The sequence below is a fragment of the Biomphalaria glabrata genome, chromosome 4, assembly GCF_947242115.1.
Source record: "Biomphalaria glabrata chromosome 4, xgBioGlab47.1, whole genome shotgun sequence".
NCBI lineage: Eukaryota > Metazoa > Mollusca > Gastropoda > Planorbidae > Biomphalaria > Biomphalaria glabrata.
The window spans coordinates 54,300,125-54,322,451 of NC_074714.1; the positions used below are offsets into that span (position 1 = coordinate 54,300,125).

Consider the following 22,327-nt stretch of genomic DNA (forward strand, 5'->3'; position numbering starts at 1 on the left):
TATAATTATAACATGCATTGGGCATTGTATTTACCTGCTGATAATGCAAGAGTATGTCTATGGAAAGAACACATCCAATGAATGCACTAATCCTCACTAACGCAATGGAAAAACACAAAGTATCAAACACAAAAGCAACAGATAAATCCTTCCAATATCACAGCATTGATACAAAGTCTATCCGCAAAGGAAAAAGATTCACAAGAGTCGCCTATAAGTTCAACTCTTTTTTTTTTCTTTTTTTTTTTCAACCACGATTCCCCCCCCCCCCCCCCCCCCGCAGTGAAACGTGATTCCAAGTCCGGCAACTCCCCTCAACCAGAACAACAATAATAACAGCAGACAATATGCTACTTTTGAGGAGGGGGGCGGGGGGGGCTAGAAATGACTGGGGAATCCCAGGAGGAAACAGTAGTGCACACACACACACACACGTACACGTCTGATTGAGGGTGGGAGGGGGGGTCAAAGGAGGTTGAAGGTCAGGGGATTAGCGAACGGGGGGGAATTTCTGGCTGAATAGAACGCTTATTAAACATTCAACTGTTACACTCTACGCATGTGCAACATTCCTGGCTTTACACACACACACACACACACGAAGTGACGACACGCAACTACAAACTATCACGTGACTAAAGGCCGTGTCAGAGATTAGACCAGAGGACTAATGGGGGAATCCCACGTTCTTTAATTTTTTTTAAAAAATTATTCTAATTGTCTTAACACTCTCAAAACACTAAAGCTTTAACCAGTATGAAATAAAAGGGGGGGGGGCGACCTCGGTCAAGTCAAGGGCACGACACTATGGATTCCTTGACACGCGACTAGAACTTGTGTAAGTCAACCAATGACTACCGCAGTGCCAATTTGACGCAACCCCCAGTCATTAATTGTTCTACAGACACACAATGCTTGCTAACTAGCTTGACCAGTCGACTGTGTCTAGTCACGGAATGTCCACTCCATTAGGGAAATGTGAAAGGCGAATACAATAGCGAATTATTGCGGCAAGTCTGGAAGTGTAGGCCTTAAAGCAGTCTAATGCTGACAGTTTGCTTACAAAGCTTTAACTCACCCTTTCTGGTGGAAGTTTTGTATAGGTCATTGCTCCCACTTCCGTTTCTCGGATCAAGTTGGAACTTTGCACAACTGTTCATTGTTACTAGCAAATAATAAATCAATTAAAAAGATGAACCAAATAGTTCATTAAATAGCGTTAATTAGTTCATTTTGTTTCACGTTAAATAGGAGAAAAAAATATTACAGTACTGAGATATACGGTGTAGGTTGTTATTTGTTGATGCTTATTGTTGTTTGTTGTTGCTGGTTGCTTTCGTTTGTTTCGTGCTCCTTGCTTCGTCTCCATGGCAACGAACACTAAGGCCTTTTTTTTAAACACATATATAAATTTTACCATCACAAAAGAGATACAAGACACCGATAGCAAAGACAAACAGACACAAACACTCTTTTGTTCCCCTGGCAATCAAATCATTAAATAAGAACAATCTGATATAAACTTTGTCACATGTAAATTATGAGTGAGTCTGGTGTGAATGTACACTTTGGTTTCTTATAGTTATAATGTTTTTTGTTTGGTGTAATGCACAAATTGTAAGACAAATTTCCTTACGGATAATAAAGATTATTATTATTATTAAATGACCCATTCTGTATGACACACGTCGCGGAAAAGTAGATTTATAACTTAGCTAAAAGTAGATTTATAACTTAGCTAAAAGTAGATTTATAACTTAGCTAAAAGTAGATTTATAACTTAGCTAAAAGTAGATTTATAACTTAGCTAAAAGTAGATTTATAACTTAGCTAAAAGTAGATTTATAACTTAGCTAAAAGTAGACGACTGAGTTTTTGGTTTTAGGCTATTATTGAAGTCCAAAAACTCTAGTATAATTCAAGAACTGTACAATTATGAAAACATTTTAATTGCTTTTTAACTCTTTGTCTCCGTAATTATTTTCCACGTTCTAACAGAATTGTTCATTTTTCACATTAGAATATTCTACCTTGTTATCATTAAACTTCAATGACATTTTTGTTTGAAACTAGAAAATGTTACTTTTGGTATACAAAATGCATGCTCTTTTTATATAAAACAAATTAAAGTTTATAAAAACAAAAATTAATTTAATTTAATGGGATCAAATCAACGTTGGAATCGTTACTTAGGAGAGAAAGAGTTAAAGATAAATTGCAATGAAACTTTTTTAAAGATAAATTGTAAGGAGCATTACGTTTTTAGTCTGTGTGTTTGTGTGCGTGCGTGTGTGTGTGTCTTTAGACAGCAATTGCTACCGCAGCATCACTGCACCAAACTTGATCGTCAAGATAGTGGACCACTTTTGTTGTCGCTGTGACGGTATGGTACCCACCTGTGTTTGTACACAGGATAGAACAGCAGGGACGGTGTGGTACCCACCTGTGTTAGTACACTAGATAGAACAGCAGGGACGGGCCATACACTAAGGGAGCCCCCCCCCCCCCCTGGGGATGGTGGTTATCGATTTCTTTCCAAACAGTCCCAGAGTAAATACATTGCACATCTGTACTAGAGATAGCTGACAGATACTGATGGCAGTCACATTAAGGCACACTGTATGATTGTGTTGATAGTACTTATCAAGATGACAATGACTAACGCCCTCAAGGCAAATACTTCTAACTGGGTAGTACTTCATTTAGTCACTACAGGCACACGGTAAACAAACAAAAAATATTTTAAAAAATACTTTTTTTTAAAAACCTCGCTTATATTTAGTAGAATTGCATCAATTAATTTAACTCAATCTTATAAATAATTTTTTAATAAATCCAGACAAACAAGAATAAATTTGTGCGATTAGAAATTATTGCATGAATTGTTTTTGTTTATATGTAACCCTGCCGGACCAAGTAAAACAAAAGACGTTTGGCCTCGTGGCCCAAACGTCCTTTGTTTTACTTGGTCCGGCAGGGTTACATGTATGCATGTTTTTCGTATTTTCTATACAGTCTGCAGCAGTAAATCTTTGTTTTTTGATTGTTTTTGTTTAGCGCAACTTTCAGTGGACCAGTTGGAGAGGGGGAAAGGTTTCCTTGCTGCTATTTTTAAGCCTCCATTAAGAAAGGCCGACACGTGTGCTACTGAGCTATCCAAGCGCTTATAAAAAAAATAGATTTTATAGTAAATTTACAATTATTAGCGAATGACCTTATTCTCTACACAAGGCTTACCTCCTCTTAGTCCGGTACATTTCATATATAGAACTAAATTAAATAATTAAGACTAATTAATGAACTAATTGGTTAATTTGTATTGATTCAAGAGTTGTCATCGACAGTGAATAATTGTGCAAAGTTTCAGCTTGATCCGAGAATATGGGAATAAGAGACATAACGTGAACAAGATTCGTACCAGACAGACAGAAGGAGTGACTTGGTTTAAGTTTGGTACCTTCTATTTACTACGGAATTTTTCTTTAACTCTTTCTCTCCGTAATTATTTACCACATTCCGGTGGAATCAACGTTGGTATCGTCGGTTAGGAGAGAAAGAGTTAACACAGCAAAACTCAAGTACCGGTATTAAACTTCTGATAGTCAACAAATGAAAGGGGGAGTATAATACAGTCATTTTTAGTGTCATTATTTTTAGTGATTATTTTTAGTGTCATTATTTTAGTGTCATTATTTTTAGTGTCATTGTTTTTTAGTGTCATTATTTTAGTGATTATTTTTAGTGTCATTATTTTTAGTGATTATTTTTAGTGTCATTATTTTTAGTGTCATTGTTTTTTAGTGTCATTATTTTTAGTGTCATTATTTTTAGAGTCATTGTTTTTTAGTGTCATTATTTTTAGTGTCATTATTTTTAGTGATAATTTTAGTGTCATTATTTTTAGTGTCATTAGTTTTAGTGTCATTACTTTTAGTGTCATTAGTTTTAGTGTCATTACTTTTGGTGTCATTATTTTTAGTGTCATTACTTTTAGTGTCATTGCTTCACTTCCCTAATGTGTTAAGTGTAGTTACAGAACACAATGTTAACATTAATTGGAGTGTTGAGTGTCCCAACTCCCTAAGACAATCAGAAAACCACAAGGTTGACCAATTCATGTAGAAATTTGTAGGTGGAGGTCTTTGTTTTTTGATGTAACAACACGGAAGGAGGTTGAATTAAAATATGTAATATGTTTTTGGAAGCCGATTGTTTAAAAAAAAAGCAAAGAATGTACAACTAAAATGTTTCCTTAATGCTATGATCAACTACGATACATGACGGTGATAATCCTTTGCTCATCCTCATGATTTCGGACGGTAATCGATTATTAACTTGAACTATGACAGTTGGGAATGCTAAACTCTTTCTCTCCTAACCGATGACAACAACGTTGATTCCACTAGAATGTGGTAAATAATTACAGAGAGAAAGAGATAAAGGACTTAGGAATCCTTGATGACAAGTATTTATAAGAACATGAAGTCAATGTAGCACGCCCGACTGTTCACAATGTCTAAGCCTCAAATCAGTCTGCGTTGTGAAAGTGTTTACTTAGTAATGAGGTTTGATGATAGACGATACTGGTGCTAAAAGACGTCATACAGCTTGGGTTTTCTAGGTGTAAATAATTATATTTAACCACGACGTGACTTATTAATGAGGTTTGGTGATAGACGATACTGGTGCTAAAAGACGTCATACAGCTTGGGTTTTCTATGTTTAAATAACGACCTGATTTATTCAGAAGAGAAAAAGTACAAACACACAATGACTACAAGTACTGGGGATGAGACTTCGCAAGATCTTCCATAGCAAAGAGGGAGCAAGAGAGCTCTTTAGACACAACATCAAGGGACTTACTTCTAGTCTTCGAATCTCTCCTCAGACAGATTTCCCCGGTCTTCCCCAGCGTTACATCCTCTACGATGCCGGGTGGCTGCTGGAACGTCTCCACGGGCACAGTATCCGGCAGCGGTACCTCCTGGATGTACTCCGTGGACGCCAAGCTGGACCTGTCGTACTCCTCGCTCGGCTCTATCGTCACAGTGTAGTCCAGAACTCTTCTATGTCTCCGACTCGTGCAGGACAGAGTGCCACCCATGACCAGGCGCTATGAGCTCCTCGGGTCCTGACGAAATTTACAAGGCCAGTGACCTTGAAATCCGAAAGCGCAAAGGTTGAAGCATAAGCGTTGTTTGCAGACGGAAACACTGGTCTCACAACAAAAGAACCATTGGCTTTACCCCATGCAGCACGCGAAAACCACTGGACTTATCGCCTGCACCACAAACGAACCACAGGTTCTCATTTTCATGCACTTAAAAACATAAGTCTCCAAGTCTAAATATAGCGATTAGAGCTATAAATAGCAAGGGTCACGGAGGTCACAGAGTCAAATTTAGTTGAGACTCACATCCAATGAAAGTATTGTCATCATTATATCCACTCCTGTGTACGAATTGAGAAAACGAATGTCCTGGTTGTTCATAGGCCTAGAGAAATAAAATAGGCCGTTCGTTCTTGAAATATTCACCACGTCAACGAATTTGTTTGCTTCATACAGTGCCTAAAAATAGAAGAATACGTGTATGCATGAGCATATTTCACTATTTAGAATAGTTATATTTTAATTTTGAATCAATAAAGAAAAAAAAAAGTTAAATCTTTTGAATTTAACAAAATCAACTAAGGGAAATATCTCCGCACTTACAACTATATCACTCAATAATGTGACATTTATTTCCCTTATTCGATATCAAAAGGTCGTTCAGACCTGTGACGTGGCAACGAGCTGTTGGTCTAAAAATGCCCACAGGTTGTGACGTTGCAGGCCAGTGTTCAGGCCTTCTGTAACGATAAGTCTAGGTGGTTCGCGGTTCGAACGGACGTCACGTTGGTCCCTCGTTCCGATCCGGCTAACCTTCATCCAATGACGTCATACAGGTTTAGGCCAGGACGTCATAATCTAAATTTCTGATAGAACGTCCGTAATCAGAATGTGGCCCTACCGACGTTTTGAGATCCACTCCTCCCACCTACGCCTAGATGTAAACAGAACTAAAGATATATATAGAGGTACAGAAAAAACAATGGTCTTACCTGAAGCACAGCTCTAGTCAACTCTAGTGTATGAACATTTGTATAGGACTTAAAGAGACTAACAAATATAAACATAACTCTATGTGTGTGTGTGTGACTCGCACAGAAAATGAAAGGAAGACACACAGAAAAGTTTCGCCAGTGGTGCGATGAAAGGAACAGTGAATGATTGATAGAAGAAAATATCCTCCGTGGGAGTGTGTGAAGAGGAGGAGGAAAGAAAAAAGAGGGAGGAAGGGGAGTACGGCAAGTGTGTGTGTGAATCATCAAGCCTGGTGGTAGTGGCGCTGGACAGAGCTACAACTACAACTTAAGGTCCGTGAACAGAGCAGGAACAAAAAAAACATTGGGGGGGGGGGGGGCTGGCAATGAAGGGGAGGGGGGCTGGCAATGAAGGGGAGGGGCAGAGTGTGCTCAAGTTAACAGAGTGCATATTTTGTTGTTTTTATAATGTAGATCAGTGTTTCCCAAAGTTTTACCTTGTGCGTACCCCTTCTAGAATTTTCGTATTGCAGAGTACCCCTCGCCCCCCCCCCCCAAAAAAAAGGATTTATTTTAATAACAATCAAATTTTTTTTTGTAGGTCTACATACACAAAATAATAATTACTTAATTACCACAAGTTGTAACCTCCTTATCCATTTCCTGATCTTTGTAGAACTTTGTCTTAAAATGTAAAAAAAAAAAAAAAAAGCGCCGTACTTAAGTTTGTAAATACATAAATAATAAAACGGAATTTAAAACTTATGATGTTTTATTCTAATGTATTACCTCAGAAGGTATTTTTTTTTAGAAGAAATCCGCATAGTTAACTATGTGCAACGCGTACTCCCTTCAAACTCTTCCCGTACCCCTGTGGGTACGCGTACCCCACTTTGAGAAACACTTATGTAGATCATAGAAAGGGGGGTGTGGGGCGGCATGTGCGTATTATGCTGCTTGTTGTTTTCTAGACACTTCATTATGTTGGATTTATTGTTTTAATTCCGGAACGTACGTTGTGTGGGCGTGTCCGGTTGCGTGGATGTGCCTGCGAATAGACAATAGTAATTACACCTGGCCTTTTGACCAAGTTCTGCGAAGACCTTGAACAAGTCGGCTCGAGACATACGCGTGCAACCTGCTCCAGGTGTTCAGCCGTAGCTAATGATGCATGTCAGTATAAAAGGTAAACAAAAAAAAAATCTGGTTATCGACTCAGTAGGAGCGATTAAACTATACCCCCCTTACACACATTGACGCACACACACACATACACAATCTATTAGTCACATTCTTTGCAAGTCGGTTTAAGTCAAGTTTTAACAACCCCCCCATTCAAATGTCCCTGATCAATGCTGGTCAAACGAAAGTTACTTTCAGTGAGATGAACGAATTTCAAACGCTCGATAAAAAAGTTTTAAGCACTTACCTACATTTTTTGGTATAATATTACATTACACAGCTGTTTAGATCAGTGCACTCAGTACACCTTTGAATCACACCAATTACACTTTTAGAACGGGCTATGTCGCTGCAAGTATAAAATATTAGTGTGTATCAATTAGACGCAAAGTTTCCCTAACAGAAGTTAGAAAAGTAAATTAGGAGAATATATCAATGTCAATCGTACGATACACTAACTATGTTAACCCTTAAAGTCCCACATCTTGGCCTGTGACACGAGGCATGACTGATAATGATACGCTAACTGTAGAATTGCGGGGCCCCTGCCAGGCGCGGCGCCCATTTTCGGCAATCAGTCAAATTGGCCTGAGGCCGGCCCTGGATACATCCAAAATTCTAGCTATTTATAGATTTGCGTCCATGTATGGAATCGACCATAGATCGGAGCAGTGTTTCCCAAACTTTTGACCTATATGTACCCCTACTAGAATTTTCGTAACGCTAAGTACCCCTTGCCCCTCCCCCCCCCCCCCCCAAATAAAAAGGATTAATCTTTATATTAATCAATTTTTTTTGTAGGCCTACACGCACAAAATAATAACTTCTCTATCACAACATGTTGTAACATCCCTATCCAGTTCCTAATCTTGGTAGAAATTAGTTTCAAATGTAAGCATAGCTCCGTATTTGAGTTTATGAAAACTTAAATAACAAAACAGATTTAAAACTAACGCTATTTTATTCAAATGTATTACCTGAATGAGTATTTTTTTTTTAAATCAGCATAGTTAACTATGAGGAACGCGTACCCCCTTCAAACTCTTCCTGTACCCCTGGGGGTACCGTAGCCCACTTTGCGAAACACTGGATTAGAGTAATATGTTGGCAGATGTTATATATATTGAAAGAGTTCTCCCTTGTTAAATAGACTTAAGACATGTCGTCATGAAGACAGCAATGGCTAACAGGAAGACAGGGGCGGTGCTTGGGTGAGCAAGAAAGAAAGGAGGTTACCCAAAGGGCGATGCCTGTGGCACGGCTCCAGGACATGCAAGCGGTGGTCGACGTGACCCAGTTTTTAACGTGATGGGATTCACTTCTGCTGAATGAACCGATGGGGACAAATCAGGGGGATGAGTAATACGAACTGGGAGAGGGAGGGTAATGGATGGCTGAAACATATCGACCAGGAAATGAGCTTGTCCAGCGAGATGGACAGAGTGATGAGAAATAGGTGAAAGAAAGATGAATGGATTATTCGCTAAAACCGACATCACTAGATGAATGATCATTAGTTTTGTAACCGTATTTAATGACTTTTTTATTTTAAACTAGGCAGATACGACCCGCGGCTTTAATTTGGGTATTACGAATATATTGCTTGGATATAGATCTATGCGTCAAACATGGAGAATGCTCCTTTCACATTTTTTAAAATTTTGTCACGAGAAATAAAAGTAGGGAGTCAAAACGGGTTTACCCGTTCAGCCGACATATTGATCTCAAATATAAAATACCGGGAAAACGGGTTTACCCGATTTATTAAAAACGTTACATTCTTTAATAGATATAAATTTAACTATTTAAAAAAGCCCCCCCCCCGGCCCGGTTGTGGGAGGGACATTAAACACACACTAAAGAAAATTTTTGCCAAGTTTTATCAAGATTGGTCAAATGGGTTTGATTTCTATGCGGAACATACATACATACATACTCCTTACACTCTACTTTATACATTAGATGAGGCTATTATATAAATAAATGGCTCTAAATCAACACCGATAACAGTAAACTCAGGTGTACCTCAAGGAACAGTCTTGGGTCAACTACTATTTTTAATTTACATAAATGATTTACCAAATTGCATTACTTCAGGAACAAAAGTCAGATTATTTACAGACGATAGCATAATATATAGAACAATAAAAACAACACAAGACACAGATATTTTACAAAGAGAATTAGATGAATTACAGAAATGGGAATCAAATTGGAGCATGTCTTTCCACCCAGAAAAATGTCAGTTGTTAAGAGTAACAAAAAAACTAAAACAAATTAATTCCACTTATCTTATTCATGGCATATTGAGGAAACTACAAAAAAATCAAACAAAGCATTAGGATTTATTAAAAGAAATTTCTATAAATCAAATAAGAACATAAAACTAAAATGTTATTTAACCTTGGTTAGGCCAATAATAGAATATGCATCCTCTGTTTGGGACCCCTCAACTCAAGAAAACATTAAGAAACTGGAACAGACACAAAATAGAGCAGTGAGATTCATAACAAACGAATATTCACATTTGACTAGAGTAACACCTTTAGTAAAATCACTAAATTTAGAAAGCCTTCAGGACAGAAGGCTCAAAAGTAAAGTAGCAATTATACATAAAACACTGAACCATAATCTTCAAATACAAAAACAAAATTTAATAAAATACTCTGAAAGACACAAAGATAAAGGCACATTCCTCGTCCCATATGCTAGGACAAATTTGTACAAACACTCCTTCTTCCCTAGCGCTATTAGAGCATGAAATGGGTTGCCTGAGCTAGCCAGGAAAACCAGTGACTTGGCTGAATTGAAGTCATTGGTTAATATGCATGGCTGAATGCATGACGCGTAGGACGTAATCATCTTCTTTTTTGAAGTAACGTCTGTATTATATAAGATTAGACGTACACACAATAGATGTGTAAATACAGAGGAAAGACATGAGAGGATTTTAAAATCACAACTTTTTTTGTTTTAGATGCCACATACTTATAAAGCCACTTGACACACCCGCAAGTTTTCTCTATAACACAAACTCCGTTTAAATCTTCTTCTTGTCAGTTTTATTTTATTTATTTATTTTTGTTTGTTTGTTTTTTACAAGTGGCAAATCAATTTTTCTCTTTCTAGAGAAAATTACAAATTCAAATAATTTTGAGAAAGGAAAAAAAAACAGCTTTGAAAAAAATCAATGTTGGCCTAAATTTTGAGAAAGTGGCAGCTCTACCCCTCCAATTTGTTTTATCGCCTTCCCACCCCAAACCAAATTACGCGTGCCCTTCGGTTGATTTGTATGCTATATCTAGAATGAACATATTTATTTCAAAACCAATTTTATTTCAGTAAGTTTTTTTTTTATCTATGAATAAAAAAAAAGGCTGTTTCGCCTTTAAGCCCATTAGAAAAAAAAAAAAAGATTAATGAAAAATTGAAATTTTGATGCCGCTTTATCCCCACCCCAGACGCGGAGACTGAGTGGTCAAGCTTGGCTTTCGAACCTGGGTTCGAATCTCGGTGAAGACTGGGATTTTTGAATTTCGGGATTTTTTCAGGCGTCCCTCAGTCCACACAACTCAAATTACCTGACTTGAGTTGGGGGGGGGGGAGTAATGGCGGTTGGTCGTTGTGCTGGCCACATGACATCCTGCTCGTAAAACAGTGGGTATTTAAGAAAGAGATGATCTTAACATCGTCCCCCCCCCCCTATAGATAACAAGCTCTGAAAGGAGGAACATTACTTTTAGATTCCCCACCACCTCCTCGCCTCCATTTTAGCTTCGGCTCAAAAATTGTCCAGCACATTGGATTATTCGCGTCGATTGGTTGGCACGTTATTTCTCCCACACCCATTCAAGGGTCAAAGTTGAAACTTTAAACAAATTTTTTATTGTACCTGACATGAAGCAATTTTTAAAAAATCAACCGTCAATAGATTACCGGGAATTAATTATTTTGATATAGAATAAGGAAAATAACTTCTACGTTATTCAGAAAGCGGAGTTCTTTCCCTTTTTTAAAAAAATATTTTAAAATTATTTTTTCAATAGTGTTGTAATTGTAATTGCACAGGCGGTAGCGCACTGTTTGATCACTGAATGTGGACGAAATGTTGACAAGGTAAAAAAGAGAGACTGGATTTTTCCGCCTAAGTCTCTTGGGATTGAACTTGTAAAATGTTTAGATGTATTGCGTGTTCCTTCAGAGCTCAAGATAATCTACTTACTAGTCCAAACCTCCCGCAGGAAGGTATCAACCCGGAAATGAGCATCGCCAGTGGACGGTTCAGAATAAGCAGCAGGGGGGGGGGGAAGTTCTCTTGTATGGGCTGTCTGGTCAAGAGGATGTCATTTGAATCGTGGAAGGGTCGTTCCAGCAAGACTGATAGACATTCCTGCAGGTTTGTGAAGGCAGCCGGGTCTGAAGATTTGAAAACAACACAGCCGGTGAACCTTAGAAGACAGAGGCGGCCCAAGGGCTGAAAGACTGATCATAGAGTCTGACATTTATGTTCATTGTGATCAAATCAAATCTTTTCTCTGATGTTGTAACCATCATGCATCTTCACCTTGATCCCTAGTTGAATTGTCTCCCTTAGATTCGTTACACTATCATTATGAACCGAGATTATAAGATTTTACTTTCAAAGTGCAATTAATATATAATGACAGCTACAGTTTTGTTTTCATTTAGTGAATAACTTTTGTCTTTTACATACTAGTTGGGGGTTTATCTTATCTTATATATTACAGACGTTACTTCAAAAAAAAAGAAGATAATTACGTCCTACGCATTTCATGTGTCAATCTAGTCATGCATGTTAATCAATGACTTGAATTCTGCCAAGTCGTTGGTTTTCCTGGCTGGCTCAGGCAACCCATTCAATTCTCTAATGGCAATCAATGTATACTGACAGCTACAGGTTTTTTTTTTCATTAAGTGAATCACTTTTTAATAATTACGTCCTACGCATTTAATGTGTCAATCTAATCATGCATGTTTTAAACTCTGCCAAGTCGCTGGTTTTCCTGGCTGTTTCAGGCAACCCATTCAATTCTCTATGACACTACGGAAGAAGGGGAACTTGTACGAATTTTCAAAGTTAACCACGGTAATCTACTCTTTGTAGACGCAGATTATTAAGGTATACGTTCTTTATGCAATAAAATTCAGTAAGAGAGAAAATAAGAAGAGAAAGCAATATGAAGAAGGATGTTGGCGATGTATTCAGTATTATTGTAGTTACATTGATATCTTATACACAATACTCAGAACAACCAAACAAAGTGACGAGGACTTCTGGGATCGCAGTCGTCCTAACTAAATGTTCCACAATATGTGCTTCACCGGAGCCAAACGTTTTTGACATATATTGTAAAGCGGATACTGTAAAGTCCACCTGCAATTTTTCCCCGAAAGATTGGCTAGATTAACATTGTAACACTGAGGACAACGAACAGAGGGATAAAGACTTACCAGGTCGCTGTCTTTCAAACTGAATGGATATAATCTCCACTTCACCGGGGACAAGGTTACTTAGTGACAATTGTTGACAGTTCGTTACCTTTTTTTTTTTCTTAAATTCATTATCATTTACACTGTTAGTTGTAATATAAACCCGCCACAGCTCATCTATTGTTTTTTTTTTTTTTTTTTTCTAAAAGGAAACCTCAGAATTTGCGCTATTCAGTTTTAGCTTTATCATCATAGGAATCCTTGGGCTTTATGCATCTTTTCTTTGCCTCTTTTTTGGGCTTTATATGCCTCTTTTATGGGCCATCTTGCCTCTTTTGTGGGCTTTTTTTTTTTTTTTTTTTTTTTTTTTTAAATATGTTTTTATTTGTAAGTTATCATAATTCACAAGTATTAAATCATAAACAATTGAAAAGTGATTAACCTAAAAATATAATAACAGTAATAGAAATATTATTTAATATCAAAGACATACTACCTAACCAATGAACCCCCTAAAGACAGAAAAATGATACAAGTATACTCTACTCCAGAACAATCAACACAATATCAGATATCCCTGACCACCAACACCCTATTTCTGAAAAACTACATGAGCAATATACAGGTATATGAAAATCAAACTAGATAATTCTCTACCCTAAAGGCCATTATTTTTCTATTGTACATTCATCATCGGAAACGATGGACATTGGAAACCATCTCTGGATAATAGAAGATGTTTAATGAGAGAGATTTTGAAATAAATATTCATGTAGTAAAAAAGGTGAAGATGTCAACTAAATAATAAAAATTACTTTGTACTACCAGAGAAAATTTTTTTATTGCACTGTGCTGAAAAGTGAGGGAAAAAAAAAGAGATACTTATGACTAGAAAGATTATATAGTTATATCTTGTTTGTTTCTATTTAGAGCGGCGACTAGAAAGGGGACTAATTCAGCTCATACCACCACTTCAGTCAAGTACTATTTATTTTCCTTGTTCGAGATACAAAACAAAAATAATTAATTACCAATAGCAAATTAACCCAAATTAACATCGTCTGCTGTGACACTGAGACAGAACATCGTCGCTGTAATACTGAGACAGAACATCGTCTGCTGTGATACTGAGACAGAACATCGTCTGCTGTGACACTGAGACAGAACATCGTCTGCTGTAACACTGAGACAGAACATCGTCTGCTGTGATACTGAGACAGAACATCGTCTGCTGTGAGACTGAGACAGAACATCGTCTGCTGTGACACTGAGACAGAACATCGTCTGCTGTGATACTGAGACAGAACATCGTCTGCTGTGATACTGAGACAGAACATCGTCTGCTGTGATACTGAGACAGAACATCGTCTGCTGTGATACTGAGACAGAACATGGTCTGCTGTAACACTGAGACAGAACATCGTCTGCTGTGATACTGAGACAGAACATCGTCTGCTGTGACACTGAGACAGAACATCGTCTGCTGTAACACTGAGACAGAACATCGTCTGCTGTGATACTGAGACAGAACATCGTCTGCTGTGACAATGAGACAGAACATCGTCTGCTGTAACACTGAGACAGAACATCGTCTGCTGTAACACTGAGACAGAACATCGTCTGCTGTGACACTGAGACAGAACATCGTCTGCTGTGATACTGAGACAGAACATGGTCTGCTGTAACACTGAGACAGAACATCGTCTGCTGTGACACTGAGACAGAACATCGTCTGCTGTGACTCTGAGACAGAACATCGTCTGCTGTGACACTGAGACAGAACATCGTCAGCTGTGACACTGAGACAGAACATCGTCTGCTGTGATACTGAGACAGAACATCGTCTGCTGTGATACTGAGACAGAACATGGTCTGCTGTAACACTGAGACAGAACATCGTCTGCTGTGATACTGAGACAGAACATCGTCTGCTGTGACACTGAGACAGAACATCGTCTGCTGTAACACTGAGACAGAACATCGTCTGCTGTGACACTGAGACAGAACATCGTCTGCTGTGATACTGAGACAGAACATGGTCTGCTGTAACACTGAGACAGAACATCGTCTGCTGTGATACTGAGACAGAACATCGTCTGCTGTGATACTGAGACAGAACATCGTCTGCTGTGATACTGAGACAGAACATCGTCTGCTGTGATACTGAGACAGAACATGGTCTGCTGTAACACTGAGACAGAACATGGTCTGCTGTAACACTGAGACAGAACATCGTCTGCTGTGACACTGAGACAGAACATCGTCTGCTGTGACTCTGAGACAGAACATCGTCTGTTGTGACACTGAGACAGAACATCGTCTGCTGTGACACTGACACAGAACATCGTCTGCTGTGACACTGACACAGAACATCGTCTGCTGTGACACTGACACAGAACATCGTCTGCTATGACACTGACACAGAACATCGTCTGCTGTGACACTGAGACAGAACATCGTCTGCTGTGACACTGAGACAGAACATCGTCTGCTGTGATACTGGGACAGAACATCGTCTGCTGTGACTGCCTGTGACGCTGCGAGTTGACAAGACTTCAGGTTTTAAACTTGAAAGCTGTCACAGAGATGAGACATTAAGAGCCTCAAGGTTGTTGATAAATCCTTAGAATTTGATAGTACAATACATTTGATTCCTCAACATATTGCATCAGCTGACTAACTAAGTGTTTGATAAATATGTATACATTCAACGAATCTTTAAGTTTATTTCTCTTTTTGATCGAATTTCGGATCCTCTCTCTTTCTCTTTCTCTTTTTTTCACTTTTCCACGTTCTTTCCTACACTCTTGTCCTTTTCCCCTACAGCTCTCTCTCTCTCTCTCTCTCTCTCTCTCTCTTTCTAAATTTTTCTCTCTCTAAATCTTTCTTCTTCTCTTTCTCTCTAAATCTTTCTCTCTCTCCGACTCTCTCTCCCTCTCTCTAAATATTTCTCTTTCTTACTCTCTTTCTCTCTAAATCTTTCTCTCTCTTTTTAAATTGTTCTCCCTCTCCAAATCTTTCTCTCTCTCTCTCTCTCTCTCTTTCTCTCTCTTTCTAAAATTTTCTCTATCTCTCTAAATCTCTCTCCTTCTCTCTCTTTCTAAATTTTTCTCTCTCTCTGAATCTCTCTCCTTCTCTCTCTCTCTCTAAATCTTTCTCTCTAAATCTCTCTCCAAATCTCTCTCATATCCTCTCTAGCTTCTCCCTTCTATCTACAAATAAATTTTCATTCAATTCTTGTAACCTGATCAAAAACTATAAACTAAGCTTTAGCGAAAGTAATTTTTTTTTTTGTTATTAATGCCTCGTTCACGCGGTGCAGGCAAGACTCAATCTACACTTAAAACAAGGATGATGGGTCTCGGGAAACCACAGCTGCGCGAGTCGAGTCTTTTGATGAGGCTTTATTGAGTACGAGAAGGTCGGCGTAATTGAACCCTAGATCAAGTAGGTAGGTCTTGTCTACGAAATGTCAGAGCAACTGACAGCACAGTGACCTCTGTGTAATTCACACAGTAGGCCCTGTACCTCTCCACCTCTCTCTCTCTCTCTCTCTCTCTCTCTCCTGCAAGACTCAAACAGAAGGAGGAGTTCATCTCTTGTTATCCTCCTAGCTATCGTCAACATTAATTTCTTCCACCCTACGGGATGTGTGCGTTGAGAGAAGGGTGGGGGAGTTGGGTGCCGAGAAAGGTAGGAGTGGGGAGCCGAGAAAGGTAGGAGTGGGGCGCCGAGAAAGGTAGGAGTGGGGCGTCGAGAAAGGTAGGAGTGGGGAGCCGAGAAAGGTAGGAGTGAGGCGCCGAGAAAGGTAGGAGTGGGGAGCCGAGAAAGGTAGGAGTGGGGCGCCGAGGAAGGTAGGAGTGGGGCGCCGAGAAAGGTAGGAGTGGGGCGCCGAGAAAGGTAGGAGTGGGGCGCCGAGAAAGGTAGGAGTGGGGCGCCGAGAAAGGTAGAAGTGGGGCGCCGAGAAAGGTAGGAGTGGGGCGCCGAGAAAGGTAGGAGTGGGGCGCCGAGAAAGGTAGGAGTGGGGCTCCGAGAGAGGTAGAAGTGGGGCGCCGATAAAGGTAGAAGTGGGGCGCCGAGAGGTAGAAGTGGGGCGCCGAGAAAGGTAGGAGTGGGGCGCCGAGAAAAGTAGAAGTGGGGCGCCGAGAAAGGTAGAAGTGGGGCGCCGAGAAAGGTAGGAGTGGGGCGCCGAGAAAGGTAGAAGTGGGGCGCCGAGAAAGGTAGGAGTGGGGCGCCGACTTCCTTCACACTCAGTGGGAAACTTACGCCCGAGCTTAAAAGATTTCATTTGGAACAATTGATACGTCAAAACACAAGGTTAAAAAATGGAATGGAAAGAATGTAGAGACAGAAAAACTGATAGAAATATTTTAAGGAATAAAGAAAAAAAGCAATAAAAAAAAAAGAATACTTTTTTTAAAAAACAAAGCTTGTCTAAGGGGAGGAACCGCTAATTACTGCTATTTATCTGAAAATTGCGTGGTTTATCTCCATTTCTACTATATAAAGCAAAATTAATTATCTAGTACTAAATGATTAAGTAATTGGTTAATTTTTTTGGGTTGATTCGCGTATCGTCATCAACTATGAAAATTTATGCAAAATTTTAACTCGATCCGAGAATGACAAATACCCACTGAATTATGGGAGAAAGTAAAGGGGAAAAAAAGTAAAATAAAGAAAAGCCGAAAGAAGAAAAAAACTCAACTAGAAAGTAAGACAAAAAAAGAGAAACAAGAAAGAAGAAAAAGAAAAGACTAAAGAAGAAACAGCACACAGAAGTCTTCTATATATTTGATGCAAAAGATCCGCTGTCAACTAGTCTACATTCTCATGTGTACTTATGAAATAGAACCAAACTTTTGCTATATCTCTATAGATATTTCTTGAAATAGAGACCTATCATCCTTGTTGAAGTGTACATTGATTCGAGTCTTGTCTGCACCGCGTGAAAGAGGCATTAATGGAAAATCACTCTTCGCTAAAGCTTAGTTTATAGTTTTGAATCAGGTTACAAGAATTGAATGAAAATTAAGTTGTAGATAGAAGGGAGAAGTATGAGAGCATATGAGAGAGATTTGGAGAGAAAGAGAGAGAGAGAGAGAGAATTTTGTTTTATCTCTATAGATTGTTTATATATATATATATATATCTATATCCGTGTGTGTGTGTGAATGAGACCACTCCTGGTTTCCTGTTATCTTCAATGTCACCTACCAGTGGAGGTGTCAGTTAAAAGATCTAGTCTCACACAAGCTACTGTTCTGCTTTTTTTGTGTGCCCCCCCTCCTTTTCCCCACTTTTCACCGCCCCCGAAGTGGTCACGCTGGTAACTCAGGAGCAAGTGGCCACTAAACACACTTTGCAAGGCCTTATATGAACTACTGAAGGGGAATCACTCCTGCCTTTCCAATTACTTAAAAAAAATAGTTAACTCCCCATTATGTCACAACATGTCAGAATCCGCTTGCGCTTTCATGCATTTAGACACCAGGACACTGTGACCGTATGGCGTCAGGCTTATTTCCAAGAGGTCAGTGTCAGAAACGTTTTAAGGTTTACAGAATACAAAGAGAAAAAGTAAGAAACATATTGGTTAGGCCAATAATAGAATATGCATCCTCCGTTTGGGAACCTTCAACTCAAGAAAACATTAATAAACTGGAACAGACACAAAATAGAGCAGTGAGATTCATAACAAACGAATATTCACATTTGACTCGAGTAACACCTTTAGTAAAATCACTAAATTTAGAAAGCCTTCAGGACACAAGACTCAAAAGTAAAGTAGCAATTATTCATATAAAAAAAAACATAATCTTCAAATACAAAATGTAATAAAATACTCTGAAAGACACAAAGATAAAGGCACATTCCTCGTCCCATATGCTAGGACAAATTTGTACAAATACTCCTTCTTCCCTAGTGCTATTAGAGCATGGAATGGGTTGCCTAAGCTAGCTAGGAAAACCAGTGACTTGGCAGAATTTAAGTCATTGGTTAATATGCATGACTAAATGCATGACGCGTAGGACGTAATCATCTTCGTTTTTGAAGTAACGTCTGTATTATATAAGATAAGATAAGATAAGATAATACTTGGATACAGAAAAAAAAAGTAAGTCATTTACAATAGGACTTGACATTAGAGTCTACTTACTGGATCAACTTTCCAGGAAATGGTCGGTAAACTGAGTCGCTGTTACTTAAGGAGACGAGAGAGAAAGAGTGAAAAAGAAAGAAGAGAGAGGGACAGAGAGAGAGAGAGATTGAGAAAGAGAGCAAAAGAGAACATTGAAACACAACCAAGTTTGTTAAAGAGCCAACAAGCAATTTAAAAAAAAAAAAAATTACGTTTTTAAAAACAACGCTTATCTAAGGGAAAGAACCGCTGATTACTGCAATTTATCTGAACATAGCAGAGTTTAGCTCTCTTTTTGCTGTATAAAACAAAATTTAATTAATTAGTACTAAATGATTAGCTTATTGGTTAATTTTTTGGATTGATTCGTGTATTGTCATCCACTATGAATAATTCTGCGACATTTTTACTTGATCCAATAATGGGAAGTGGGAGAAAAAACGTGTCAAAACGTAATAAGGGGATTAAATCCATATATACATCCACATCTCTCACTAAGTAGCACTTGTTCCCCTTATTTCGACATCAATCAAAATAACTTAAGAAAGTGAAAGATAAAAGAGTTAAAGAGAGAAAGAAAGAGCGTCGAGCAAGTGAGCTTAAAAAGAATATAAAAAGGGAACGAGATGGAAAGAGCCAGAGATCAAGTGAGTTCAAGACACTTATTATGACTGGAGTTCCTGGTTAGGACCTAGGGGGCCTTCTTTATTTACACTGGCGCCTTACGTTCAAATGCAAGTTTCCAAGTGTAGCACCTAGTTCTATTAGATATTTTCATAAATGGCTGAATATCTCTAAACGACTCGCTTTTTGGTATATCCGGTCAATAAGGGGCGTGTTGATAAGCTAGGTTGTTTTTTTTTTTGTGTAAATATAGTTTGTGCGCTCTTTAAGCACTTCAGAATCACAGACCTATATACATGCGCAGAATCAAATTTTCTAAGTTCCTTTGTAGTTCAATTTTTTTTAATTTAGTTGGCAAGCTTGTCGTGAAAATCCCCAATATATTTGAGTTCTGTACACTCTAGTTCAGTGGTTCCCAAACTTCTTCATTAACGGAACACTTCATACATTCTGAGTATTTAGCGGAACACTTTACCTTTTTTTTTTAGAGAGATTAATTGAAGTGGTGGCCTACTAGTTAATTATTCCAGTTGTTCGCGGAACACTTATTCAAGCCTCACGGAACTCTAAGGTTCCGCGGAACACAGTTTGGGAAACACTGGTCTAGTTAAATTCTGAGTTCCTCTGAAACCCACGCACTCGAGATAGGAAGATATGCTTTACAAAAAAAAACAACAAGTTTCCAATCAAAGAAATGGAAGAGCGAATGCAAAGGGCAGTGATCAAATGGGAATTGATAGAAAATCGTAGAGAAGATTGTTGGGTGCAGAAGACGCAAACAAATAGAACTAGTTTGGGCTTACGTGCGTGCTATGGAGGCGCAGTGGCTGAGTAGTAGTAGCGCTTGGCTTCCAAACTGGACGCTCACGGTTTTAAATCCTGTTGAAGACTGGGATTTTGAACCTCGGGATTTTAGGGCCCCCCTCTGAGCCCACCCAGCTCTAATGGGTACCTGACATTATCTGCGGAAAATATAGGCGGTTGGTCGTTGCGCTGGCCACATGACACCCTCGTTAACCGCTGGCCATAGAAACAGATGGCCGTTAAATCATCTGCCCCATAGATTGCAAGGTCTGAAAGGGGAACTTCACTTGGCTTTTTCACGTGTTAGATACGCCTGTGTACATACAGAGAAAGTTAGAAAGTATATAGTTGTATATAGTTGTACAGAATTGTATGTAGTTATATATTTCTGTTTGAAATTAGTACCGGTGTAGATGTTTGACATGTGCATAGTCGATTTAAATAGGAAAAAAAATATACGTGGCGTCATTAGTGTAATCTTCGATTAATTAAAACTATGGCAAAGGCGTTACTAGTCAGTTTGAGCTCATCTGCGAATGGGTGTACGTATATGAGTGTGTGTGTGAGAGAGATAGTGTTTGAGAGAAATGAGAGAAAGAAAGTGTGTGTTAAACTGTGTGGTCGGAGTTTTTGTTAATTTTATAAGACTAATTGATTGAGAGTATGTGGAAATATCTAAGTAGAGGGAGATGAGAGTATGCGTGTGTGAGCAGAGTGTGTGTGTAATTGTGTTGGTGTTAGCTGTTGCCCATTGGTTTGATTGAACGTCAGCCCATGGTTCCTCCACCTTCTCGCTCAAGTCTTTCTCGCCGCCTGGCAGTCAGTACAAATCGAGTCAATTTTATAGATACACATTAGGAAGCAAGGATTAGCGTTACCGGGAAGCGTTTGCAATTAGCGAAGTTAATCGTTTACATTTTTAATGAGGCATTTAGAGATCGAAGTCCAGATTTCAGGGTTTGGGTAAACAAAGAACAGGGGTCCTCCACGAGGAAGCGAATCTCTCCTAGGTGAATAGCAGGACTCCTGGCTGTGCCTAGCGAGCCTCTTGTTTGAGAATCACTGGGAACAAAAAAAACTGCATCATGTTAAGACACGTCATTGTCGGGGCAAGGTTGTAGTTAGGAGGACGTGAGTGCAGGGAGATAACCCCCAGGCCCTGGGCTAGTCACGTGTGTCGGTGACGTAAACAAGACGTGAGCAGAAGACACAGGCGGCGTTGTTGCCCGGAGCGTTATCTGTATCTCAAGGCGTAGATGTGGTCACAATGCGTCAACTCACCCGCTCATTTTATCAGGCACTGGTCTTGACCCCCGCCTCAATGCATTTTATTCATATAGCTCTGATTCTTTGCTTGACGTTACGTGCTAATGGATATACCATCTAGGTTTTCTGTCTCTCTCTCTCTCCCAACCTCTCTCTCTCTCTCTAGCTCCCAACCTCTGTCTCTCTCTCGAAACCTCTCTCTCTTGCTCCCAACCTTTGTCTCTCTCTCTCTCTCTCGCTCCCAACCTCTGTCACTCTTTCTCCCTATCTCTGTCTCTCTCCCTATCTCTGTCTCTCTCCCAACCTCTGTCTCTCTCTCTCTCTCACTCCCAACCTCTCTCTCTCTTTCTCACAACCTCTATCTCTCTCTCAACTTCTGTCTCTCCCTCACTCCCAACCTCTCTCTCTCTTTCTACCAACCTCTCTCTCTTTTTCCCAACCTCTGTCTCTCTCGCTCCCAACCTCTGTCTCTCTCTTCCTTTCTCTCTCGCTCCCAACCTCTGTCTCTCTCTTCCTTTCTCTCTTGCTCCCAACCTCTGTCTCTCTCTTCCTTTCTCTCTCGCTCCCAACCTCTGTCTCTCTCTTCCTTTCTCTCTCGCTCCCAACCTCTTTGTCTCTCGCTCCCAACCTCTCTGTCTTTCGCTCCCAACCTCTGTCTCTCTCTTCCTTTCTCTCTCGCTCCCAACCTCTTTGTCTCTCGCTCCCAACCTCTCTGTCTTTCGCTCCCAACCTCTGTCTCTCTCTTCCTTTCTCTCTCGCTCCCAACCTCTCTCT

General features: G+C 39.3%; 1 protein-coding gene across 6 annotated transcripts in view; it reads right to left on the reverse strand.

The window, feature by feature from the left end:
* Positions 1 to 22,327, reverse strand: part of LOC106074422 (uncharacterized) — a 126,257-nt gene that overhangs the window by 81,089 nt on the left and 22,841 nt on the right. For 4 of the 6 annotated variants that reach the window (XM_056025555.1, XM_056025556.1, XM_056025558.1 and 1 more), the window contains 2 exons: positions 7,514 to 7,615; positions 4,864 to 5,569 (listed from right to left, as the gene is read on the reverse strand). In XM_056025555.1, coding sequence (XP_055881530.1) covers positions 4,864 to 5,104 — 241 coding nt within the window. In that variant the 5' untranslated portion in view covers positions 5,105 to 5,569; positions 7,514 to 7,615. Of the gene's footprint in view, positions 1 to 34; positions 243 to 4,863; positions 5,570 to 7,513; positions 7,616 to 22,327 lie in introns of those variants that run through there. The other 2 variants (XM_056025563.1, XM_056025560.1) reach the window with 2 other exon arrangements.